Consider the following 12779-nt stretch of genomic DNA (forward strand, 5'->3'; position numbering starts at 1 on the left):
GGTGCAGACAGACCCTTCTAGACAAGTGTGTCCGACTGCATCCCACAGTAGTACAAACCACGCCCCTACAAATGACCCCCAAAGTTTGTGTCTGTGAGAAATGAAATGGCTATTGCGTAGGTTAGATGTATTTGTTGGGGATGACCATAATTAACCTCTTAGCCGTTAACTGACAGTAAGAATTTTGACCGATTACTATCAGTTAAACTGTAACTTATGCAATGTAACTTATAAAACTATAACAAATTAGTCAAAATTGTGTCTGTGAGAGGGTAAAAAACACATAGTTAAATATCAAATGTCCAGAATTCGAGTTAAAAAAAAAAAAAAATCTAATTCAAAACTATATAAAATGCCACAACATTTCACTTTGAGAAATTACACTTGTATATAATTCAAATGTACACAATTCAGATTCAAATTGTTTTATCAATCTGGCTTCATAGTTCTTCAGTCAAGTGTGCAGATGTAGCGTATTGTTTTTTGTTACAAAATGCTAAATTGTGGTAAAAATGGTACAGAAGTTGTCACTGGGACAGTACCTTTTAAAAAGGTTTTAACATGTAACGTTTAGATACTAACATGCACTCTTGAAATGAGTTGCTTTTGAAAGGGAACCGTGACCGCTTTTGTACCTTGTTTTCTGAGAGTGGAGGATAATTAAAGGGAACCTACAGAACATTATAATAGTTATTTTTAGGTTTTATTTTTTATAACCAAAAACTAACATTCCCAGAACTTTGCAGGGAAGTTTTCATGACAATCTAAACTGAACCTGTACCTATAACGCCCCCTAATGGTTATTTTTAGATTTAATGTTTTATATATAACCGGAAACGAACCTTCCCAGTCATACTGAGAACAAAAAAATCGTTAGCTGGACATGCATTTTATTTGTAAGCTACAGTCAGTCAGTCTGAATGCTAAAAGTAAGCAACCCCTTTAAAGAAACCAGGCCATTAGCAGTGCATGTGATTGGCCAATCAATTGGGTAAATTTTATACGTATGAACAGGTGACTCAGGGTGGCTAATCCTCATAATTCATTTTAAAAATAGATGGTGGGAGAGTTCTTATAAATGTACTTATAAATGCAAGTAGAACAAACTTACAGTTGATGTCAGTCAGATGTTTCTGGGTTTTGTCTGTTCTGTCCTGCAATTACCACAGGTGGGCGCTGTGTGCAATAAAACAGAAGCTTTTTTTCTAGACCAAGGACCCCTTGGAAAATGTTTTTCAGAGAAACTTTAGATTTTTTTACATTTTTTTTATGATGTTAAATTTCTGTGAGAGCATCAAATTATTACCCAAAATAACTCCAACATCCAACGTCAGTCTCATCTACGTATTTTCTGGTTGTCTGGTTAGGGTAATACTATCATTGCAAGGATTCAGGTTATTTCTAGATTTCATTTTGTTTCTGAGTATGTTTTGCAGTCATCCATTAATATGTAATGTTCGTGAGGTCAACCCAGTGAAATTTCCTCTCAAAATAGTTTATGGGTGGGGTTAGTTATTTTTTTGTTCCACTATTGCGTTGCTCGAGCTACAGCTATTCAGTCACAGACTTGCACTCTGAGTTACAGTGATAAAGTTGGGTCTTATTTACAGTATTTTCTGATCAATTGTTTTTCAATATGTTACAATATTTCTTTGGACTTTTTTATCTCTTGGCAGTTTCACAGCTTTTGAGTTTCACAGGTTTGTATGTTGACTTATTTCTGTCTTTTATTCTTCCGATGCGTCTGGAATGAGATTAAATATGTTTTAAAGTTTAGCTTTTACTTTATTGTAGGCTAAATTAACAGAGTTGGGAGTGGTAAATTCATTTCTGTTCAGTTGACATGTTTGAGTTTGGACTAACCCTGGCAAATATTGCCTCGCTACTGTATTAGTAAAGCTTTTTTGTTGCATATGACAGTAGATGGGCTTTTACAGAAACCTATTACTTTTTTCACTAGCTATTAAGATGTCATGGTCCCAACTCTATAAAATACAAAACTCTAGAGGCGTATCATGGACCAGTGTTCAGTTTGCAGGTCTTAATGACTCTTAGAAAGTTATTTCTGTGTCTGCTTGTAATCCAATACTTTAGTGATGCTATTCTGTGCTGAATCTTCACCAGTTTTAAATCACATCCTTCTCAATGTGTTTAACAGGTTCACATGCTGATGAATGTCCTCTTCAGCTCAACCCACAGAGAGTTGTTGTGAAGTACGGCGGTTCTGTCTCAGTCGACTGCAGCACTTCTGTCCAGCATAGAGGGTTGGGATGGGAAGCCAGTGAGGGAGCAGTGCCCTTGACCAGAGACAGTCTGACCACATGGAGAGTGCCAGAACTGAGAGAATGGGGCATAGAGCCATCCTGCTACATGAGCTATGATAAGAGACAGTGTGCAGTGAATCTCCCAGTGACTATTTACAGTGAGTTTCTCTGTTATTGATATTTTTATCTTTTCTTTCTCAGAAATGTCTAATTTATGTACATTTATGACTGCAGATATCAGTGTGTAAATCTTCCTCCACAGAGACTCCAGACAGTGTGTCCATCAGCACTGTGAATCACAACGGACCAATGATGGAGGGAAACCAGTATGAGCTCCAGTGTGACGTTCTCAATGTGGCTCCTGTTCAGAGTCTCACTGTCAACTGGTACAAAGGACAGACTCTGGTGCATCAAACCATCTTCACTGACACCATCAAGACTCCAGTCAGTAAAACATCTAAACTCCTGATCCGTCCAGACAGAGCTGATGATGGAGCTCAGTACTGGTGTGAAGCAAAGCTGGAACTGGGAGAAGAAGGACCTCGACCTCCTCCAACAGCCCCATCAGAACATCTCAACATTGCTGTATATTGTAAGTAAGATCTGTCAGTTTCTATTATTAATCTTTTAAGAACATCTATTGTCCAAATCAGACTTTTGGTTGTAGCACTTACCATGTGACACTGTGGCTGTATCCGAAATCGCACACTTACCTACAATATAGTTGGCGAAAACAGTATATGACCCAAGAAGTATATGTCTGAATTCACAGTACTCACTAAAGAGTAGACAAAAAGTGAGCATACGATAGACACTTTACTATCCCATGAGGCCACAGGAGAGGATTTGTTAATGGCGGTGAAGCGACAAAACTGACGCTGGTCATGTGATAATGACATTATGGCAAATGTAGCTCATCCAGATTACATTCGTACTACACGCATTCATACTATAGAAAATTTAAGATACAGTGCATATACAAAACCTCTAAAACTGTTTTTTGCTCCTTCCTGCAGTTAAACCGATCATCCATGAGACCAAACTGCCCTCCATAGTGCTTGTGTTTCGAGGATATCCATTGGTGATTGATTGTGAAGCCGAGGGAAACCCAAAACCAACAATCAGCTGGAATCTCAGCACAACTGATATAGTTTATAGTGAAACTCTTACTATAACAGATTCAACACCTGAGGATCTGCTCTGCATTGCAAACAATTCAGTTGGCAGCACCACCAGACGTGTAAAAGTGTCCATACAAGGTATATTTCTATTATTTTCCATTCTAAGTGAGTTAATTTAATTGATAATTTCCAACAGTTGTTTCAGTTTTCTTCAGAAATACTGACAGTAATACTACAGAAAGGAACTGTTTTTTTTATTTTTTTATTGTAGGCTTACACATTTTTTTGTGTGTTTGTCTGATATAAAAAAAATATATATTTATTTGAGAGTGGTCCGCTTAAATATATATTTTTGAGAGTGGTCCGAAACTACTTTTTTAAGCAATAGGGACAGACCGGATACATATATAAGGCTATACAGGCATCTGGTTGCACAATGGTATTACATATGATTTTCTTTGGTTCTCACATCAGATGTCGCAAATCTGCCTTCAGTGCATTGGATATTGAATACATTTGCTCTGTTTTAACTTAATCACTGTATTAATTGAAAATAATATGAAAATTTCTAATATTTCTATTATTTTATATAGGAATAAATGTGCAGGTGATTATTGTCTAGTAAAATGAAATCCCCTCTAAAATACATGTTTTAATTTAAAAAAGTATTATTGAAACAAATTCTAGTACATCCGTTTAATTAAAAAACAACCTTTTGTCGATTTTGACCGCTGAGGATCATAAGTGTGTGAGGAACACCACATAGTTAAAAGACACGTAATGCCCTGCACCTCGTGTTTTTAAATGTGTTCAATGTAATTGGCTCCTAAAGCATTACTATTTTATTGCTCACACTTTGCTAAGGAAAAGGTTTTTTTATCACTAGATAGATGAGTGAGTGCCCAAACTGATTATAAATTATGCTGTTATTCTGTGATAGAGATTAATTAGTTTTCAATCACATCCAATTCTATAGACAGCGACTGTCCAGTTCAGCTCAACCCACAGAGAGTTGTTGTGAAGTTTGGCGGTCCTGTTTCAGCCGACTGCAGCACTTATGTCCCACATAAAGGAATGGGATGGGAAGCCAGTGAGGGAGCAGTGCCCATGACCAGAGACAGTCTGATCACATGGAGAGTGTCAGAACTGAGAGAATGGGACATAGTGCCAGCCTGCTACATGAACTATGATAAGACACAGTGTGCAGTGACTCTCCCAGTGACTATTTACAGTGAGTTTCTCTGTTATTGATATTTTTATCTTTTCTTTCTCAGAAATATCTACTGTACATTCATGACTGCAGATATCAGTGTGTAAATCTTCCTCCACAGAGACTCCAGACAGTGTGTCCATCAGCACTGTGAATCACAACGGACCAATGATTGAGGGAAACCAGTATGAGCTCCAGTGTGACGTTCTCAATGTGGCTCCTGTTCAGAGTCTCACTGTCAACTGGTACAAAGGACAGACTCTGGTGCATCAAACCATCTTCAGTGACACCATCAAGACTCCAGTCAGTAAAACATCTAAACTCCTGATCCGTCCAGACAGAGCTGATGATGGAGCTCAGTACTGGTGTGAAGCAAAGCTGGAACTGGGAGAAGAAGGACCTCGACCTCCTCCAACAGCCCCATCAGATCCTCTCAGCATTACTGTATATTGTAAGTAAGATCTGTCAGTTTCTATTATTAATCTTTTAAGAACATCTATTGTCCAAATCAAGCAGATTTTAGCACTTACCACGTGACACAGTGTCAAGTTATGTGGTGATAGGGATCAGATGCAACATTTAACTTTTTCTTATCAATTTTCTAAATTTGATAAATTTAGCTGAAAACTACTAAATTAAAATGAATGTAGATTAACATAAGAAATTTATGATGCCACATATGCAATGCAAAACCTCTAAAACTGTTTTTTTGCTCCTTCCTGCAGTTAAACCGATCATCAGTGAGACCAAACTGCCCTCCATAGTGCCTGTGTTTCGAGGATATCCAGTGGTGATAGTTTGTGAAGCCGAGGGAAACCCAAAACCAACAATCAGCTGGAGTGTCAGCACAACTGATATAGTTTATAGTGAAACTCTTACTATAACAGATTCAACACCTGAGGATCTGCTCTGCATGGCGAGCAATTCAGTTGGCAGCACCACCAGACGTGTAAAAGTGTCCAAACAAGGTAATTGTGTATTTTTGTAACATTTTCCATTGTAAGTGAGTGACTCAGTTTAAAGGTGCACTATGCAGAAAAAAAAATTTATTTTAAAGACTCATATAAAAATAAAGCCTCTTAGCCATTACTGATGGCCCACTAGAAGTAAGGTGCGTTCAGGTCACTTTCGTCAGAGCAAGATGTCGTTAAAATACAGCAAGGTTTTTATACTCTACTTCCAGAAAATGAAGAACAAAGAATGTGCTTTAGGTGTGTTTTGCTTTTTTATGTTTATAATTAATTTATGAAGCCACTGTCAACTTTTGCGTTAGGCCTACATACTATTATATTGTTATATTACAATGCTATTATATTTTGTGCAGGCATTTAGCATATTATGCTGTAAATAAAAAAGTCTGACAATGTCACAGCTAAACACCTATGGTATTCTGACACGTTTCTCACTGATATGCCCCCAACTCGTAAAATAGGGGTTTAAAAAAAAATCCTGAGCTTCCCATGCACTCATATTTACACTTTGTTGTGGCATTCATGTTCGTTCAATGGCAATACGATGATCCTGACATGACTTGAACTCGTCATTTATTGTCTGTATCTGAAGCTCGGGAAGCAAGTTGTCGTGTCACGACACAAAAACAATTAACTAATGTTGCTGTAGCCTTATTAACCGCAATCTGTAACTACGCGCTACAATGGATGCTTCAGTACCATTATGTACCACTCTCCTCCAAGCTAAGCAAACTAATTAAACTAATTAATAATAATTTAAAATTAATTATATGATATAATTACGGCAACGCTGTGGATTATTTTCTCATTCAATATTCTTTAGGAGGTAGTTGCCTCCCTTGCCCCCTCGGAGGAAACACACACACACACACACACACACACACACACACACACACACACATTGTGCAAACACAATAGATACATTTTCCTGCAGAGTTTACCTCCAGCCATGACAAAATTCACCTGCCATTAGCTTTCTAGTATTCCTGAAGACCTTGATTAACTTGTTCAGGTGTTTGATTAGTAAACTTTGCAGGAAAGTGGATCTTGCGGGCCAGAGTTGCCCACCCCTGCTTTGACTATATTCACACTTGTGATCTTGGCATTCAAAAATGACCAGGAAATTAATGGAAAATATGAAAATACAGATTTATTGTACCCAGGTTTATTGGTACAATCTACTAATCCCCATGATTAAGTAGTTTCAGATACTGTCAAATGTACGCAAATACAAACTGTAATAAAAGTAAGTAATTATGTCTAAAAAATACTCTAAGTAGGAAATATGCTGTATAGCTTAGGGCTATACAGGCATCTAGTACCATGGTATCTGCCTTCTATACATTGGATATTAAATACATTTGCTCTATTTTTAACTTAAAGGAGAACTCCGGTCAATTTTAACATTGAGCTAATTTTTTTGTACATTTGGAGTGCTGTCAGTACAGAGAACAATCGATTGTCGAGTTCACGCGCGTGATCATAGGTAACTAAACCTATGCGCGTGAACTCGACAATCGACTACTGTGGACTTCAACCGAAAACAGGAAGAAAATACAGGTATGAGCGCTGGCTGAATTAACATAATTTTTATTCATATCTTTCACATCTACTGCAGTCAGATTCACCCGTGTTCACTCTGAAGGAATCACTCACATTGGCTGTGCACTTGTAATGACACAGCAAGGATGTTAAGAGGCTAAAAGCAGGTTTAAAACTTGCCCCATTGAAGTCAACAGGGTGCAAATTTTAAAAAGAGGATAACACGGTGTAGGCAACACCGATTTTTGTCGTTGTTCTCTGTATTGACAGCACTCCAAATTTACAAAAAAATTAGCTCAATGTTAAAATTGACCGGAGTTCTCCTTTAAGTACTGAATTCAATGAAAATTAAAGAAAATATGATGATATTCTCCATTATATATTAACTATAGCTCTTAGAACAACCTTTTAATTACGTGATATATTACTGTTCAGTCATTTAACCACAAAATGAATTTTTTGCTAATGATTTTGAGTTTTATATTACTTATTCATTACTTGAACCTATTTTTCTTTTTCCTTTCTAGGCAAATCTCTACATTCTTAGTTTTGCTGTGGCTGTTGCACTGCTTCTTATAATCATCGCATTACTTATCTATGTGCGGAGAAAGAAACAATCAACTGGAAGTTATCGCAGTCAGTAAAGCAGAATGAAATGTGTCTCTTCAGCAATGGATGCAAATGCTAAGATTGAACAGATGATATATTGAACATCATTCAGATCACAATGAATAAATACGTTCATTGAAAAAAAAGCTGGTATAATGTGTAAAAGCTCATAGCAGCATGTGCTGTCACATGCATGAATATGTGTCAGTGTCAAAAAAGATTGTCTGAGATAAAAAATAAATGTTTAAAACGTATCAAGTTATCTTATCACATGACAACAAAATGTTTTCCTGTATGTTGTTTCTGCCATACTGACTTTTATTTGCTGTACAAAAGTGATATCCACCATGTTGTGAGATTGTCAAAGTTGCCCATGTGACAAGAACAATATATCTTTGTGGTAAATAACTTAATACAGTTGTTAGAAATGTTTATGCATAAATGCAGATTTTGAAAAACATCACCCCAGATTCACGCTTTAAACTGTCTGAGGTGATGGACAATCTCCAAAGCCAGAAATATGTGCTTTCTATGTTAGACAAATTTGACAGCACTTTTCATTTATGTACTTCTTTAAACCTCTTCTTTTGTGTGTGACTTAAGTCTGTATTGACAGATAATAATATGCCTGATTTGTTCTTTTAATAACAATAGGAGGAAAAATGCTATACAAAAGGTTTCTTTCTTTCTTTCCTTCTAGAGCCTTATAATGAGACTTAAAAACATATATAAACCAGTAATTCAGAAAGTTATTGTATAATTAGATTTTTTTAAATGCATTTCTGAATTGCTAGATCCAAACAAGTCAGGCCTGCCTAAATGACCATTGTATGATATCAGCTTATAAAACAGCAAAACGCTTTTTTTTATTAATAAAAATGGAAAATGCTTTCAGTACGTATGTTTTCAAGAATATTGTTAATGATTGTTGATGTGTGGTGTTAAAGGAGAAGTTCACTTTCAAAAAAACTTTTGCTGATAATTTACTCACCCCCATGTCATCCAAGATGTCCATGTCTTTCTTTCTTCAGTCGCAAAGAAATTAAGGTTTTTGATGAAAACATTCCAGGATTTCCCCCCATGTAATGGATTCTATTGGGACCCAAACGGTAGAAGGTCCAAATGACAGTTTAAGTGCAGCTTCAAAGGGCTTTAAACGATACCAGACGATGAATAAGGGTCTTATCTAGCGAAACGATCGGTCATTTCCAAAATAAATAAAAAAGTTTAAGTTTTATAAGCACAAACGCTCGCCTTGCTCTGTTCTGTGATGCGCGTTGAAGACGTCACGTAATACGCAATTACGTTGAAAAGGTCACGCTTGACGTGTTTACAAATGTGCGGAAGGAGGACCATATACACATTTTCAAATGTATTTGTGTCAGTTTATCGTTTAAAATGCCCATTTCGTGTGCGTATCCTGGGTGTTTTAATATTAAAAAGCCAAAAAGAACATTTTCTTCAGGACAGAAATTTTTCAAGCGTGACCTTTTCAACGTAATTGCGTATTACGTGACGTCACGAACGCGCATCACAGAACAGAGCAAGGCGAACATTTGTGCTTATAAAACTTAAACTTTTTTATTTATTTTGGAAATGACCGATCGTTTCGCTAGATAAGACCCTTATTCATCGTCTGGTATCGTTTAAAGCCCTTTGAAGCTGCACTTAAACTGTCATTTGGACCTTCTACCGTTTGGGTCCCAATAGAATCCATTACATGGGGGGAAATCCTGGAATGTTTTCATCAAAAACCTTAATTTCTTTGCGACTGAAGAAAGAAAGACATGGACATCTTGGATGACATGGGGGTGAGTAAATTATCAGCAAAAGTTTTTTTGAAAGTGAACTTCTCCTTTAATAATTTAATCAAGGTCATGTCCTTCCCCTCCATTTTTGAAGTTCTCTCACTCTAGTTCTCTCATTTTAATTATGGAACATGTAAAGGCAATTTTCAAAAGTTAATAACAACCAGCATCAGAGGTGTAAGAAACATTCAAGAGGCAAAACTGTAATAAAGAGAAAAGTTTATTCTTTGAGGATTCTTTTCACAAAAACCGCAGCTACCCGGTTTGGAAAACAGAATACCTGTAGACTCAATAAAGCATAGACATTTTATACAGTTTCTTGGCAAAAAACTCCTCCTTCCAGGTTTCTTGTAAATTTCCAGAAAGATACCCCCTATCTTCAGCTAGTTCGGACTGGTTTCTACCCCCTGGTGCAGGTCACACTGTTCTTTGTCCCTGAGACACCCAAAGGCCTTCATCTATGACTTAAATTGCCTCCCGCTTCCCTAAGGAGAGGGCCTGGTGCTTCTTTTATTAGTTAAATAACCCTGTATTCTTCTAACCAAACTCTTTCTCGTGCTCAGATATTTCACTTCCTGCCCATCTGTTCTATTGGCCTGCTCTTTCCTGTCCCCTCCTCAGCTGCTGGAAAACCTCACAGAAACATATGATTAAACAGTTTAAAAACAAATGAGTATAGGAAATACTGAATTTTCCCGTAACAAAACACTACAGTAAATGTGTATTTTATTGAAAGGGTAGGGATAGAGTAGGCCTAAGGTTTAGTGTTGAGGGTTTTTAGCTATAATTATAGGTCTGTATTGATTGTATAATTTCGTTTGTTTTACTAATAGGCCTAGCTGTTATTCCATACTTCTTAATATTTGAAAGCAAAACAAGTTAGCCTACAAACATATTATACAAAATAATAAATAAATGCACTTGAAAAGATTGTTTCAGTCAATGATATCCTTGTTTCTTCACGGGAGGCGTACCTTATTGGGCCATGGTTTGTATTGGGTGCAGACAGACCCTTCTAGACAAGCGTGTCCGACTGCATCCCACAGTAGTACAAACCACGCCCCTACAAATGACGCCAAAAGTTTGTGTCTGTGAGAAATTAAATGGCTATTGCGTAGGTTAGATGTATTTGTTGGGGATGACCATAATTAACCTCTTAGCCGTTAACTGACAGTAAGAATTTTGACCGATTACTATCAGTTAAACTGTAACTTATGCAATGTAACTTATAAAACTATAACAAATTAGTCAAAATTGTGTCTGTGAGAGGGTAAAAAACACATAGTTAAATATCAAATGTCCAGAATTCGAGTTAAAAAAAAAAAAATCTAATTCAAAACTATATAAAATGCCACAAAATTTCATTTTGAGAAATTACACTTGTATATAATTCAAATGTACACAATTCAGATTCAAATTGTTTTATCAATCTGGCTTCATAGTTCTTCAGTCAAGCGTGCAGATGTAGCGTATTGTTTTTTGTTACAAAATGCTAAATTGTGGTAAAAATGGTACAGAAGTTGTCACTGGAACAGTACCTTTTAAAAAGGTTTTAATATGTAACGTTTAGATACTAACATGCACTCTTGAAAGGTGTTGCTTTTGAAAGGGAACCGTGACCGCTTTTGTACCTTGTTTTCTGAGAGTGGAGGATAATTAAAGGGAACCTACAGAACATTATAATAGTTATTTTTAGGTTTTATTTTTTATAACCAAAAACTAACATTCCCAGAACTTTGCAGGGAAGTTTTCATGACAATCTAAACTGAACCTGTACCTATAACGCCCCTTAATGATTATTTTTAGATTTAATGTTTTATATATAACCGGAAACGAACCTTCCCAGTCATATTGAGAACAAAAAAATCGTTAGCTGGACATGCATTTTATTTGTAAGCTACAGTCAGTCAGTCTGAATGCTAAAAGTAAGCAACCCCTTAAAGAAACCAGGCCATTAGCAGTGCATGTGATTGGCCAATCAATTGGGTAAATTTTACACGTATGAACAGGTGACTCAGGGTGGCTAATCCTCATAATTAATTTTAAAAATAGATGGTGGGAGAGTTCTTATAAATGTACTTATAAATGCAAGTAGAACAAACTTACAGTTGATGTCAGTCAGATGTTTCTGGGTTTTGTCTGTTCTGTCCTGCAATTACCACAGGTGGGCGCTGTGTGCAATAAAACAGAAGCTTTTTTTTAGACCAAGTACCCCTTGGAAAATGTTTTTCAGAGAAACTTTAGATTTTTAAAAAAAAATTTGTATGATGGTAAATTTTTGTGAGAGCATCAAATTATGAACCAAAATAACTCCAACATCCAACGTCAGTCTCATCTATGTATTTTCTGGTTGTCTGGTTAGGGTAATACTATCATTGCAAGGATTCAGGTTATTTCTAGATTTAATTTTGTTTCTGAGTATGTTTTGCAGTCATCCATTAATACGTAATGTTCGTGAGGTCAACCCAGTGAAATTTCCTCTCAAAATAGTTTATGGGTGGGGTTAGTTCTTTTTTTGTTTCACTATTGCGTTGCTCGAGCTACAGCTATTCAGTCACAGACTTGCACTCTGAGTTACAGTGATAAAGTTGGGTCTTATTTACAGTATTTTCTGATCAATTGTTTTTCAATATGCTACAATATTTCTTTGGACTTTGGACAGTTTCACAGCTTTTGAGTTTCACAGGTTTGTATGTTGACTTAATTCTGTCTTTTATTCTTCCGATGCGTCTGGAATGAGACTAAAGTTGTTCAGTTTGCAGGTCTTAATGACTCTTAGAAAGTTATTTCTGTGTCTGCTTGTAATCCAATACTTTAGTGATGCTATTCTGTGCTGAATCTTCACCAGTTTTAAATCACATCCTTCTCAATGTGTTTAACAGGTTCACATGCTGATGAATGTCCAGTTCAGCTCAACCCACAGAGAGTTGTTGTGAAGTACGGCGGTTCTGTCTCAGTCGACTGCAGCACTTCTGTCCAGCATAGAGGAATGGTATGGGAAGCCATTGAGGGAGTAGTGCCCTTGACCAGAGACAGTCTGATCACATGGAGAGTGCCAGAACTGAGAGAATGGGGCATAGAGCCATCCTGCATAATAAACTATGATAAGACACAGTGTGCAGTGAATCTCCCAGTGACTATTTACAGTGAGTTTCTCTGTTATTGATATTTTTATCTTTTCTTTCTCAGAAATATCTACTGTACATTCATGACTGCAGATATCAGAGTGTGTAAATCTTCCTCCACAGAGACTC

General features: G+C 36.6%; 1 protein-coding gene across 4 annotated transcripts in view; it reads left to right on the forward strand.

The window, feature by feature from the left end:
• The window catches only part of LOC311082620 (vascular cell adhesion protein 1-like), a 113185-nt gene extending 104573 nt beyond the window's left edge, over positions 1-8612 (forward strand). For all 4 annotated transcript variants that reach the window (XM_084113561.1, XM_084113562.1, XM_084113560.1 and 1 more), the window contains 7 exons: positions 2159-2422; positions 2527-2856; positions 3281-3523; positions 4362-4616; positions 4717-5046; positions 5321-5563; positions 7636-8612. In XM_084113561.1, the coding sequence (XP_083969687.1) occupies positions 2159-2422; positions 2527-2856; positions 3281-3523; positions 4362-4616; positions 4717-5046; positions 5321-5563; positions 7636-7655 (1685 nt within the window). In that variant the 3' untranslated portion in view covers positions 7656-8612. The remainder of the gene's footprint in view (positions 1-2158; positions 2423-2526; positions 2857-3280; positions 3524-4361; positions 4617-4716; positions 5047-5320; positions 5564-7635) is intronic.
• Positions 8613-12779: the final 4167 nt, after the last annotated feature.

The sequence above is a fragment of the Abramis brama genome (genome assembly GCF_963993115.1).
Source record: "Abramis brama genome assembly, chromosome: 1".
Lineage (NCBI taxonomy): Eukaryota > Metazoa > Chordata > Actinopteri > Cypriniformes > Leuciscidae > Abramis > Abramis brama.